Source organism: Lonchura striata, chromosome 15, assembly GCF_050655825.1.
Source record: "Lonchura striata isolate lonStrDom1 chromosome 15, ASM5065582v1, whole genome shotgun sequence".
In the NCBI taxonomy this organism is placed as follows: domain Eukaryota; kingdom Metazoa; phylum Chordata; class Aves; order Passeriformes; family Estrildidae; genus Lonchura; species Lonchura striata.
The window spans coordinates 4,351,900-4,365,698 of record NC_140717.1 but is presented as its reverse complement, the minus strand read 5'-3'; the positions used below and the strand labels follow the sequence as shown (position 1 = coordinate 4,365,698).

At 61.6% G+C, this 13,799-nt stretch overlaps 1 protein-coding gene across 1 annotated transcript; it reads left to right on the top strand.

Annotated features, from left to right (window-relative positions):
- Positions 1-2,926: 2,926 nt before the first annotated feature.
- On the top strand, positions 2,927-10,304 carry CABP7 (calcium binding protein 7). The gene is made up of 5 exons (XM_021537297.4): positions 2,927-3,178; positions 7,400-7,543; positions 8,897-9,009; positions 9,741-9,894; positions 10,044-10,304. The coding sequence occupies exons 1-5, from the start codon at positions 3,070-3,072 to the stop codon at positions 10,169-10,171; spliced, it is 648 nt and encodes a 215-aa protein (XP_021392972.1). The 5' UTR covers positions 2,927-3,069; the 3' UTR covers positions 10,172-10,304.
- Positions 10,305-13,799: the final 3,495 nt, after the last annotated feature.

Sequence of the window (13,799 nt, the reverse complement as noted above, 5' to 3'; positions counted from 1 at the left end):
AGAGCAGAGGGAGCCAGCACGGCTCGTCCCAGCCTGCATCCCATGAGGAAGAGAGCAGCGCGGCTGAGCTGGGCTCCGGGAAAGCCCGGGAGCATTCCAGCGGGGATCCCTGATGAACAAAAACCCAGTCAGGCCTTCAAACGCAATTAAGCCAATTAATTTTCCTCCCCCCATCCCCGTTCTGTGCCGCCTGGACACCCCCATCCCCATCCCCGGGGAGCGGCGGCGGCCCCATCCCCAGCCCTGGGGGAGGAGGCTCCGCCGCGTCCCTGCCGCTGCACCGGGAGCTCCGCTGGGACCGGAGGGGAAAAGCCCAGAAATTGGCCCTGTTATTCCAGCTGGGATTTGGGTGGTGACAAATTAATGAGTTTCCACCCCAGGGCCTCTGGAGAATTAACTGGGAGGGAGCTTCGTTAACATCGAGGAGCAAATTGATGTGAAAAAAAAAAAAAAAAGATTTTCAATCAGGTTTTGCTTTTTTTGGGGGGTTGTTTCTCCCAAAAAGCCACTTGTTATCATCAGCACTTCCCCCTTCGAGTGCTGGGATCGCAGCCGCAGTGTCTGACTCTGGAGGCTCCCTGTGGGGCGCAGATCCACAACCCCATCCCGAGCTCCGTGCGGGGAGGGAATTGTGGCAGAGTTGGAAAAATCCAAAAATCCACCCCCGAGCCACGACTCCCCGGGAGGAGCGACCCTGCCCTGGGAGCCGAGACCCCACAGCGCCGGGAATTGCTCATCCCTGAAATCCCCGCTCCGGAGCGCGGCCGCGCTGGTTTTCTGCTGCGGGAGAGGGGAAATCCTCCCAACTAAAAAACAGCTTAAAGGGGACCCCAGCTGGCTGGAGCCGAGGGCGGCTGCAGCGGCGGCGCTGCGCTCCGGGAAGCCGCGGGGCCGGTCCCGGCTGCGGCTCGGGGGATGGAGCCCACGGGGGCTGGAGCGGCCCGAAAATTCCCGGTGAATCCGGTGAGGCTGAGCGGCCGCTGCAGGAGGCGAGGGGGGCTTGGGGAAGCAGTTGTTGGAGCAGCAGGAATCCTAGTCCAAGATTTTTGGGGTTCTTGCGACAGTGCCAAGATAAGAGGCACGACTGGAGCTTGTCCAGCTGTGCCTCAGTTTCCCCATCGCTCTGACGCCTCCGTGGTGACCAGTGAGAACCTGGGAGGTGCCAACTGTTCCACTTTTCCCTCTCCCACCCTGTTCCAGCTCTGGGAATCGCGTCCCTCCTCCCCCCAGGCCCTTCCCTCCCACCACGGCACCTCCAAATGTGCGGAGCAGGAGCCTCGGCAGCCTCCCTGTGCCACTGTCCCACTCCACAGATGCCACCCAGGCACAGGGGACACTGTGATCCCCCGTCTCCCAGTGGGTGGGGTCTGCTGGGACAGCCCAGCCCAGGGAAGAAGGACAGCGGGATTTGGGAGGGAAGGTGTGCCCGGTCCTGGGAGCATTCCTTGCTGTGTGCCTGGGCGCAGGGATGTGGCAGGGATGTGGCAGGGATGTCACAGGGATGTCACAGGGACACGGAGGCGGTGTGGACATGGCACGGTGGGGACCTGCTCTGGCTCGGGAGCCCAGCTGTGATTAATCAACGTCCAAGTGAGGAATAAGGTGAAAAATGTGACCAAGGCTGGGGGCAAGCAGGAGGCGGCTGGAAAAGGAGCCAGGGATGGAGGCTTTGCTCCCGGCCCCGCTTCCTGCCTCTTCCACGGCTCATCCCTTCCCTGCCGTGGGAGCAGGAGCTCTGCCCGTGGGGTCCCTCACCCCGCAGCACCCCGGGGACCTCGGGGTGGCGGCTGGCCCAGGGTGGCACATGCGGGGGCTTTGGGGTGGTGGCAGCCTGGTGTGCCAGCTGTGGGGACACAGGGGTGACAGCTGTCCAGGCACGGGATGCCACGTGCAGGGACCTGGGGGTGGCACCTGTCGGGTTCGGGGTGCCACATGCAGATGATGGCCTCTTGGGATGGTGACAGCCCCCGAAGCCTGCAGGGACCCTGGGACGGTGACTGCCCCACGAACGGGGTGCCATGTGCGGGGACCCGGAGGCGGTGGCACCCCGGGCTGCCATGCGCAGGGACCTCGGGGTGACAACTCCCTGGGCATGGCGTGCTGCATGTGGGGACCCCGGGGTGACACCTGCCGGGACAGGGGGTGCCACAGGGACCCCCAGCCCTGCCTGCCGACCCCCAGTCCCCCCCCCCGACCCCCCCCGCGGTACCAGCGTCTCCCACTCCCCCTCCCTGCGGCCCGGGACGCTGCCCCCTCACTGCCGCACTGCCGCCCCTCGCCGCCCCCCGGGGCAGGCCCCACCTCCCCCCCGCCCCCAGCCCCATTTCCCGGGCGGGACCGTTCAAAACCCGCCCGGCGCCGCCGCTCCCCGGATTCCGCCGCCGCTTCCCGGGGCCGGGGCCGAGGATGCTCCGGCTGCCGGCGGCGGCGGGGGGGCGGCGGGAGCGCGGCGGGGGCTGAGCCGCGGCGGCAGCGAGCCCCGGCCTGCCCGGGACACTTGGCGGGGAGGAAGAAGAGGAGGAGGAGGAGGGAGGAGGAAGACGAAGAGGCCGCCTTCAGCCTCGGCCCCGCCATGCCGGGCCCCACCGGGGAGCGTGGCCCGGTGGCAGCGGCTCCCCGGGGGCTGTGAGCGGCCCGGGGCCGGCGGAAGGGGGGCCCCGGGAGGAGGTGGGGGGGCTCGGGGCGGAGGGGGGGCCCCGAGCGGCATGGCCAGACCCGTCCCCCCCGCCGCCGCCGCTTCCACCGGGATTTAACCGGGGCTTGGATGCTTTCACCTCCCGTTTCCACTTCGGGAGGGCATGTGCGCGGGGGAAGCGGGCCGCCCCCAGCCGAGCCCCCCCGCGCCCTGACTCCGCGGTGAGGGGCTCGGCCGCCAGCCCCGTCCCGCCGCCGGCCCCGGAGGACGGGGAGCGCCCGCCCGCCCCGGCCCCCCCTGGCCGGTGGGTACCGGGCGGGGGGCGGCGGGTACCGGCAACTTGTGTTTAGCGTCCGGCGGTACCGACTGGGGGGAGCCCCCCCTCTACCCGACGAGATTTGGGTTTAAACTTTGGGTTTTGGGGAGCCCCGAAGATGCCTTTCCACCCGGTGACGGCGGCGTTGATGTACCGGGGGATCTACACCGTCCCCAACATCCTCGCCGAGCAGCGCCCCGTGGAGATCCCCGAGGATGAGCTGGAGGGTGAGCGGCTTCGGGGGGCTGCCGGGGGGTCAGGGGGGATGAGGGGGACATCCCGTGGGATCGTGGGGCGAGGCGGTCTGGGGGGACCGGGCAGCGCATCCCGCGGGATGCGGCTGTGGCGGAGCCGGGGCGCGCGTTCCCCGGCGCCGTGGGGAGGCTGAGGGCGAGCGGGATGCGGATGGATGGAGGAGGAGGAGGAGGAGGAGGAGGGGAGGGGAGGAAGGAGGAAAGCCGAGGCGAGGAGGCGTGCGGGGGTCCCGGGCCCCCGGTTGTGGCGATATGACACAGCAGGGACCGGCGATAGTGGCGGGGGCCGGTTTCCCCTCGCGGCGCGGCGGGGTCACCCCCTCCCCGCTGTCATAATATGACAGTGGCTGGTGGCGCGGGGGCCCCGAGGGGCGGCTGTCACCCGCGGCACCCCCCGGGACACGGCAGCTCCCGGCAGTCCCGGTGTCACCGGACTCCGGCCGGGAGGAGCGGCCGGCGGGGCTCTGCCCACCCGTGCGATGAGAGGGGCCGAGCTCAGCTCGCCGCCACCAGAATGGCTTTTTCCACCCCAAAAGTTTGCCGGGGCGGCGGGACGGGTGCCCGGCTTTGGGGTGTCCCTGGGGAACCTGGGGGAAAGGGGTGCAGCACCCCCGGCTCCAGACCGGCACCAGGAGGGAAACTGAGCCACGGGGGGTGACCCCACACATGTCCCCACTCTGCCTGGGGACAGCACCCTTGGCCCAGCACCCAACCAGGAGCCCTTGGCATCCCTCTGGGGAAACTGAGGCAGGGAGCTACCAAGCTGGGGGTGAGGAGAACCCCAAAATCCATTTGGGAGCCCCGAGCAGGTGCTCACACCAGTGTGCAAGGGCTGTGTGTGTGTGTGTGTGTGTGTGTGCAGCTCTGCAGGGTGTGCGTGTGCGCTGACGTGCCTGTCACAGCCTCACTGCAGGGGCTGCGTGTGTGTGCACAGGCATGGCACACCCCCCTCACAGCGTGCTGCAGGTGTGCACGCACATCTGTGTGCACACACATCTGTGTGCTTGCACATCTGTGTGCTCACACATCTGTATGCACATACACGGCCTCACTGCAGGGTGGCTCTGTGTGTGTGGCTGTGCCAGTGTCACCATGTGTGTGTGTGTGTGTGCCAGTGTCACCGTGTGTGTGTGTGTGTGCCAGTGTCACCGTGTGTGTGTGTGTGTGTGTGCCAGTGTCACTGTGTGTGTGTGTGGCTGTGCCAGCCCCTGTGGCTGGGCCTGTGTTTGTGTCACTGCAGCACGTGTGTGTGCCCATGCCCAGCCCGGCTGCAGGAGGTGTCTGTGCGAGTGTGCACACGCGTAGCGTCACAGCAGGACGGGCTCGTACGCACAGCCCTGCTGCAGAGGGTGTTGGTGTGCCTGTGCACGAGCACAGCGTCGCTGCAACGTGCTGGGGTGTGTGTGTGTGTGTGTGTGTGTGTGTGTGTGCAAGCACCAGCACAGCTGTGCTGCAGTGGGGTTCTGTCTGCGTGCACGCTGTTTGTGTGCCTGCGTGCACAAGTGCAGCGTCGCTGTGACGGGTTTGTGCAGGTCCACGTGTGTGCACACGCAAGTGCAGCACCACTGCAAGGGGCTGTGGGTGTGCAGGCACAGGGATGTTGCTGCAGGGGTTTGGTGTGTGTCTGTGTGTGCGCACTCGCACAAATGCAGCCATGCCAGGTGTTGGTGTGTGCACACACAGGTGCAGCACCACTGCATGGTGGTTGTGCACGTCCATGCGTGTGCACAAGTGCAGCACCACTGCAAGGGAAGTGTGCGTGTACATGCAGCACTATGGCAGCACAAGTGTTTGTGTGTTTGTGCACAGGTGCATCTGTGCAAGGTGTCGGGGTGTGCACGCACAGGTACAGCATCACTGCGAGGTGTCAGGGTATCCATGCACAGGCACGTCTCTGCACGTGTGTGTGTGTGTGTGTGTGTGCATCCATGTGTGTGTGTGTGTGTGTGCGCACCCATGTGTGTGTGTGTGCACCCGTGTGTGTGTGTGTGTACCCGTGTGTGTGTGTGTGTGTGCGTGCACGAGCACATGGCTCCAAGGTGTTGGGGTGTGTTTACACACTCACAAGCGTCACTGCAATGTGTGTGTGCACACAGGTACAGCATCACCGTGACGTGGTTCTGGCTGTGTCTCTGTGTGTGCATGCACGGTGTCTGTGCAAGGGGTGTTTGTGTGTCTGTGTGTGTATTTGTGCATGTGTCTGTGTCTGTGTGTCTGTGTGTCTGTGTGTCTGTGTGTCTGTGTGTCTGTGTGTCTGTGTCTGTGTGTATTTCTGTGTGTGTGTATTTGTGTGTGTCTCTGCGTGTGTGTATTTGTGTGTGTGTGTGTGTGTGTGTGTGTGTATTTGTGTGTGTCTCTGCGTATGTGTATTTGTGTGTGTGTGTGTGTGTCTGTGTGTCTGTGTGTGTGTGTATTTCTGTGTGTGTGTGTATTTGTGTGTGTCTCTGCGTATGTGTATTTGTGTGTGTGTGTGTGTGTGTCTGTGTGTATTTCTGTGTCTCTGTGTGTGTGTTTGCACACCCGGGCAGATCCCTGCGGTGTTGCTGTGTGACACCGGTACAGCATCACCATCAGATTGTGTCTGTGTGTCCGTGTGTGCACAGCTCCGGTGTCACTGCCAGGGGTGTCCCAGCCTCGCTGCAGGGGTGTGTGTGTGAGTGCTGCAGCTGTCCGTGTGTCTGTCCGTGTGTCTGTCCGTGTGTCTGTGTGTGTGTCGGTGTGTGCTCACACCCCTCTGTGGTGTCCATGTACCACTCCCGTGTCCCTGCACCAGTGATGTCCCAGTTCACCCATCCCCGGGCTCCCAGTGCCGTGTTCCCTCTGCACCCACCTGTGGCAGCGGGGCCGACGGCAGCGCTGGGAGCCCCAGGGGGACCCCACAAGGTGCCAGACACCCACGGGCTCCCAGCTCCTCCTGTCCCCCTGCTTTGGGGACACCGGTGACATCCTGACACGGCTCCACACTGGGGCTGAGCAGACTCAGGGCGCAGCTGGGGCAGGGGGTGCTCAGTGAGGAGCCAGGAGCCCACTCTGGCCACGGTCAGGACACGTCCCTTCGTGTCCCCCAACATCCCGAACCATCTGATGAGGAGCCATCCTGGAGCTCTTTGGGATGAGCATCCTTGAAGGATGAATTTTGGGGGTGCCTGGAGTGGAGTGGGGCCCCCCGGGAGCACAAGGAGAAGCTGGAGGATCTCCCTGCCCAGGCAGCGACACTGGCCACGGAGAAGCTCAGACTGACAGGTCAAAATCCCACAAAACTCCCCCAAAACACCTTGAAGACGTCACTGATGTGACACCACCCAGGCAGGGATGTTCCCAAGCACTTGGGGTCAGTACTGTCACCCAATGTGGGTTTTTCCCCCCAAACCCAAAGTTCACAGCCCATTTCTCCTGCTTGGATCCCCCTGGCAGCCACGTGGAGGAGGAAGAGGCACCAACGTCCTGGCCTGGCTTCCCACTGTCCCCCAGCACAAATTCCCTGGTCCTTCTTTTCCACCAGCCTGGCTCCAGCTTCACACATCAGGTGGCATCAAAAAGCCAGAAACTGCCCCAAAAAAGGAGCAGAGCCCTGAGTGCAGCAAGAGGTGGGGTGGAGCCAAGGGACTCAGGCCATGCCTCAGTTTCCCTGCAGCATCTCCCTGCTGCCCTGCAGGGATCTTCCCCCACATCCCAGGGGTTCCTGTTGGGCCAGAAACCCCCAAACCTACATCTCCATCCTCCTCTGCACTGGACAGGGCTGAACACTGCAGCAATTTCGTCGATTTGGGATTTATTTTTTGGGTGAAGAGTGGCACAGCTGCAGCACCAGGATGGGGCACAGCCCCAGCCCCCCATGGATGCTCAGGAGCGCTCCGGGCTGGGCGTGCAGCGCCGGGGGTGCCCCCGCGGCAGTGCCCACCTGGTGGCACCCCAAGCCCAGGCACATCCAGGGCTGCGTTTTTAGGGCAGAACGCCGCAGTTTCGGCTGTGGCACTAGCAAGGGCAGGCTGGGTGCGGCGAGCGGGTGCCTGGAATTGGGGCAAATATTCGGGGTCCGCTGGGCAGGTGGGACCCTGCTGGGGAGGTTGGGGGTCCCACGCTGGCCGGAGGGGGCAGGTGGGATCCCCACAGGGGTTCTGCGGGTGCTGGAGTGGTTCTGTGGGTGCTGTGGGTGCTGAAGCTCGGCGGACTCACTCCTGCTCCCCCCCCCAGAGATCCGGGAAGCCTTCAAGGTGTTCGACCGCGATGGCAACGGGTTCATCTCCAAGCAGGAGCTGGGCACGGCCATGCGCTCCCTGGGCTACATGCCCAACGAGGTGGAGCTGGAGGTCATCATCCAGCGCCTCGACATGGACGGTAGGACCCGACAACCCGGCACGGGGACAGGGACGGGATCCCCAGGCGGAGAAACACACAATTCTCCCGTATTCCCACCCCGCGTGCTGGACACGGCACGGGATGTGGGATGAGCCTGACCCGGGCTCTGCCTCCCGCTGGAGCCTCCCGCTCATCCATCATCATCATCATCATTGGCACTGCAGCTTTGTTCGGGATGATTTAAGGATCCTGGATGTTTGTGGGATCGCTAAACCTGCTGGGACCGCGCTGCCGAGGCTGGATCCCGCACCCAGGGGTGGATCCTGCACCCTGGGTCGTGTCCTCAGCACCCATCACCCCCCAGCACTCGCTGCCACCGTGACCCTGTCCCCACCCCTCCCTCGCCCACAGGGACCTGAAAGAGCTCCTTAATTTATTGCTTTTCCTTTTTCCCCCATTTAAAAGCCTTTCCGGCAGCGCTGCCAAGGCGCCGCTCCCCTCATCACTCATCGTTAGTGCTGCCCTGACAGCGCCGCGGCAGCGTCCCCACGGCCAGGGGACACGGCCAAGAACAGCCACCAAGCACCCCCAGGGTCACAGCCACCATGGGGGTCACAGCCACCACCGGGGTCACGGCCACCACCGGGGTCATGGCCACTACCAGGGTCCCTGCTGGAGTTGGGGTTCTTGCTGGAATTCAGGGTCCGACTGTTGTTCAGAGTCCTGGACAGCATTGGGCTTCCCCAGCCAGTCCTGGGGGCTCCAGGTGACACTGGGTGTCCCCAGGTCCCATTGGAAGGGGGCCCAAATGGTATTGGGGGTCCCCAGAGAATACTGGAGGTCCCTGCATGCCAATGAGAGCCCAGCCAGCACTGGGGACCCCAGCCAGTGTTACCATCCCAGCTGGTGCTGGGGACACCAAGCTTTGTTGGAGGTCCCCACCCAGTGTTGGAGTCCCTGGTTGGTTTTGGGGGTCCTCAGCCAACGTTTGTGGTCCCCAGTTAGCCCTGGGAGACCTCCAGATGACATTGAGGTCCCAGCTGGAATTAGAGTCCAGCTCATGTTCATGTCCTGGATGGTATTTGGTTTCCCCAGTCAGCACTGGGGTCCCAGATCACATTTGGGGGGGGATAGGTGGTATTAGGGTGCCCCTAGCCCACAGTGGGTGCTCCCAATTGGCCCTGGGGCCCTGGCTGGCACTGGAGACCCCATCCAATGCTGGACATCCTGGCCAAAGTTGGAAGTTCCCTAAATTTGCTGGAGGTTCCCAGCTGATCTTGGGGTCCCCAACTGCTTTTGGAGATCTGTAACCACCCATGGGGTCCCTTCTGGGTGGGGGAGTGTCCCATGTGCCCCAGGCATTGGGGTGACGGCCACTCCTGTGTCCCGCAGGTGACGGGCAGGTGGACTTTGAGGAGTTTGTGACATTGCTGGGGCCCAAACTCTCCACCTCGGGCATCCCCGAGAAGTTCCACGGCACCGACTTCGACACCGTCTTCTGGAAGGTAGGGACAGCCCAGCCCCACGGGAGGGCAGGGACACCCCCAGCCCCACGGGAGGGCAGGGACACCCCAGCCCCTCCTGGGGCATCACCTCAGAACCTGCACCAGGGAAGGGTCAGAGTCAGGGCCAAGGTTGGGATTGGGATCAGGGAGAGGATGAGGGTCAAGGCTGGAATTGGGGTTGGGCTGATGGTGAAAGTCAGGCTTTGGGTCAAGGATGAGGTTAGGGTTGGTTTAAGAGTCAGGATTGGGTTTAAGATCAGGGTAAGCGTCAAGCTCAGGCTCAGGCTCCAGTTTAGGGTTTGTGTAAGCCTTGGCTCAGGGTCAGCAATGGTTTAAGGGTTGGGGTTAGGGCTAGGTTTAGGATCAGGGTTGGGGTTGGAGTCAGGGTTAGGATGAGGGTTGGGATCAGGTTTAATGGTGGGCCCAGGGTCAGGACTGGGGTCAGGAACAGGTTCAGGGTCAGGACTGAGGTCAAGGTCAGGACTGGGGTCAAGGTCAGGATCAGGATCAGGGTCAGGGTGCACACCCCTGAGCTCCTGTGTCCCTGTCACAAACAGGGTGCCAGCACCCTCTGTGTGCCCCTCGCTCTTCTGGGGGTTCCCAGGACACCAGGCCCTTTCCCAGACAATTCCAGGGCGATCCACCCAAACCACCACATCCAAAGGTTCTGGGGGACCCCGGAGCCCCGTTCTGCCGGCCATGGGGTCACCCCGAGCCCCCGTCCCTGGCAGTGTGACATGCAGAAGCTGACGGTGGACGAGCTGAAGCGGCTGCTGTACGACACCTTCTGCGAGCACCTGTCCATGAAGGACATCGAGAACATCATCATGACGGAGGAGGAGAGCCACATGGGCACGGCCGAGGAGTGCCCCGTCGACGTGGAGAGTGAGTGCCGGGCACCGGGAATGCTGAAATCCGTGGGGACGCCAAACCCCCCCACGGGGATGGCAAACCATGGGGATAGCACTGGTCACCCTTAGTACAAGCAGAGTGTATTTGGGATTGGGGTAACGCGGTGTTTGTCCCACCCCCAGCCTGCTCCAGCCAGCAGATCCGCCAGACCTGCGTGAGGAAGAGCCTCATCTGCGCCTTCGCCATCGCCTTCATCATCAGCGTGATGCTCATCGCCGCCAACCAGGTGCTGCGCAGCGGGATGAAGTAACGGGGCGCCCCCGCCGCCGGGGACCCGCCGCGACAGCGAGGAGGAGACACCTATAAATATCTATAAATATCTCTACGTACATCCATCTGTGGCCCAGAGACGAGACCCCCCCCGGGCGGGGGGCAGCCGAGGGGACAGAGCCGCGCCGGGGCCCCGCCGCGCCGGGCGCTGCCGCCGCCGCCGCTCGCAGAGCGCGGAGACTTTGGTACCGACACCGACACACCGAACCCCCCCTCGCCAGACAAAATCCGACCCGTGAGTGCATGTGACGTGCATGGAGCCCCGTGAGCCCCCTCCCGCGGCGGATCCCGTCGGATTCTCCGATCTAGCGTTAGAGCTCGTATTTAGGATAAACCAAATCATCCCCTAAGCAATACGCGCGCCCGAGATGGTTCCTAGAGCCGGGAGCGTTTGCATGGACTTGGCTGCCAAGGGCTGGATTCCACCCCCCCAAAGCCCCTCCCTGTCCCCGCGCCGTGCCTCGGTTTCCCCACCTGCCCGGTGCGGGGACACTCCTGACCTCCTGCTTGATGCACTTTGAGCCGACCCCCCTCGGGAAGAGGCGGAGCGACCCCGAGGCCGGGGAGCCCCGCACACCCCGGAACCCCCAGCCTGTATGTAGCACCCACCTGGGCACAGACTGGTTCGGATTTGGGGCCCTTTCTCATTCTTTGGAGTTTTTGGGGGTTTTGGGGTGGTGTTTTTGGTTTTTTGGTTTGGTTTTTTTTTTTTTTTTTTTTTTTTTTTGTTTTTTTTTGTTTTTTTTTTGTTCTTCCTGGTTGGTTGTTTCTGATCTGAAATAAAACTGGGATTTCTGAAGCGCTCTGAGCTGCAGGGGCTCCTGGAGATGCTGGGGTGGAGGGAGATGGGGTGGGGCCCCGGGAGCACCTGTGGGTGCTGCTGAGTCCTGCTGGCACAGGAGGTGGGTTTGGTTTGGGGGGCTGTGACCCCAGGACTCCGGGGACTGGAGCATCCCTAAACTTTGGGGCAGCAGGACCTGGCTCCTTCCCAGCAGCTCCCATGACCCCCACCTAATCCAGCTGTAGATCCTGCTACAGGTCCTGCCTCTTCCCATGGATCCCAGAGGTTTCATCCCCCTCTCCACATCTCATGCCCTGATATTTTATGTTTGGTTTGATGAATGTTTCACTCCCCTTTGCCTCCACGGGGAGGATGCTCAGCCCAAGCCCCTTCCCAGAAGTTCTTTCACCTGGGTTAACAGTAATTCCAGCAGGAATTACTGTCTGGGCCATTCAGAGAGGCTCCACAGGGTCACAATTCCTGTGCCAAGCTGGGGATCCTGTCCCAAGGCTGGTGGCATGGAGCACCCTGTTACTCCTGATTTACACCATGGTGTGAGCCCCCCAACTGAGGGACAGCGGGAATCTCACATCACTGTGGGAGCCCATTCCCACCTAATGGATCACCCTCCCGAGCCCCCAGCGATGCATTTTTAATGGTAAAGAGATTAAAGGAATAAATAAACATAGGGGGAGTGCTTGGGGCTGGGAGAGAATCGGGCAAAGCTGCTGCTCCCCATTTCCGGGGCTGGAGGAGCCCATCCCAGGACACTGGGGCTGGGACATCCCCACCTTCACCTCCCTGGCTGCTCCCATGGGGAAAACTCATTTCCTTGCACCGGCATGGGAATTCCCACCCTGCAGCACCACGGGGGAGAGGGGGGGGACACCCCATTTTTGGATGCCAGGAGGAACTGGTGGCATTTTATTGATTTGGGGTTTGGGTGGGGCCTTTTTTTGATCTTCTCTAATTTATCAAACCAATTGAAGTGAACGTCCAAATGAGAAATGGAAATGGGAAGTGCTCCACGGCAATGAAATCACTCCGGCTGCCTCGCAAAGTGCGGGAGGCTCCGCATCTGTAATGAAATTTCATCCATCTCCCGTAGAAAGTTTGGATTTTTTATGGACTGGCATTTCCAAAGGAGCCACGTGGCCTCGGAGACATGTGTGTGTATATATATATATATATTTATTTTTAACTAGGTCTATTATAGACACTGTGAATAAACATAAGAGAAGGAAAAGAAAAAAAAAAAACCAAGACAATTTAATTTGCCAGAAAATACAATAATGTAAAAGAAAAAATTAGATAAAAGGAATAACGCCATCCCCCAAGCTCAGCGTTTCAAAGCTGCTCAATTAATTTTAATGGGAATCGGCAGAACGGATTTCTTGGGGCAGGTTTGGAGTGGCAGCTCCCGATCCCGGAGCAGGCGGGATGCGGAGCGGGGTCCCGCCGCGTCCCTGCTCTGCCGCAGAGGCGATGGATCACTGCGGCTGCTGCGACAGAGATGCTCCGGGATAATTCAATTAAGGGACCGCCAGGAAAGGCGAAAACAAAAGGGAATGTGCCGGGAGGTGGGGGCTGCCGCGGGAGAGGGGAGGTGGGAGGGAGCAGGACCCTGCATGGGTTCCCTGGACATGGGGACAAAGGAGTAAAAGTGGCAGCAACCCCAGCGGGGGTTGCAGGGCTGCGATTCCATAGTTCTGGGAAGTGTTTGGGATAGGAAGAGAAGAAGTTGGTAATGGTTCTTTCTCTTGTGCTGCAAGAAGTGTGGGATGGGCTCAGCTCCACCCCTGTCCGGGTCCCATTCCCATCCCTCTCCTTGTCCCAGTCTCTGTCTCCATCCTCAGTCCCACTCTCATCTTTATTTCCATTTCTCTCTCTGTCCCTTTCCCCTCTCCCCATCCTCACTGCTGTCCCATCCTCATCCCATTTCCATCCCCATCTTCTCTCCATCCCTGTCCCACCCTCATCCCCGACCACTCCCCAACCCCACTCCCTTGCTGAATTCCATCCCTGCCTCAATCCCCATCCTCGACCCTATCTCTACCCCCATTCCAACCCTTCTGTCCGTGCCTCTCTCTGGCCTGTCCTCACCCCAGTCCACTTGCTGTCCCCATTCCCACTCCTGCTCCCGTCCCCCTCTCTCCCAGCAAGAGCTGCCAGAGGACACGGGCAGCGCCCAGCGGGGCTGCGCTTGGCAGGGGCCCAGCAGCCGCTCATTTCCCTAAAAGCTTCCCGATAAATTACTCCAGTTCTTGCTCCAGCAAAGGCACTTTGGCTCAGGCTTCACTATTGGGCAGCAGCTCCTCACTCCCACCCCGGGCACAGTGAGTCCCTCCCTGCAGCATCCCTTGGGATCGGGTACCAGCCACCCCTGCGGGAAGCAGCCACAGCCCGTCCTGCTTTGGTGTCCTCCCCACACAGCCTCTTCCTGCAGCTCACAGCAGCTGTGTCCCACCCTGCTGGGACAATCCATGGCATTGTCACCTCCTGCCACCTGCTGTAACACACACCCCACCAATCCTGCAATTCCCAGCCTCCTCCTTCTCCCCCCGGGAGTTACAGAGCTCCATGAATCCACGACATCCTGCAGGTGATGCCGGGCTCGGGTGTTGGCTACACATCCTGCAGTTTTTGTGGGAAAACCCCAACTTTAACAAATCCCCCTTGACAGCCCCTATCACCTTCCCCTGGACAGGCTGGAGCTCAGCAGGGAATGCTCCTGCTCCTGCTCTTGTCTTTCAGCCTTTATTGGGAATTTCTGCTTCCAGAGCAGCTCAGCTCCTTGGGAGCAAGGAAGAACATGGAAAGGCTGTGG

Bases quoted from the DNA above. Each gene is read 5' to 3' on its own strand.
- CABP7 (XM_021537297.4), top strand. From the start codon at position 3,070: ATGCCTTTCCACCCGGTGACGGCGGCGTTGATGTACCGGGGGATCTAC. The intron at 3,179-7,399 runs GTGAGCGGCTTC...TCCCCCCCCCAG, and splicing joins CCCCGAGGATGAGCTGGAGG to AGATCCGGGAAGCCTTCAAG. The intron at 7,544-8,896 runs GTAGGACCCGAC...TGTGTCCCGCAG, and splicing joins CCAGCGCCTCGACATGGACG to GTGACGGGCAGGTGGACTTT.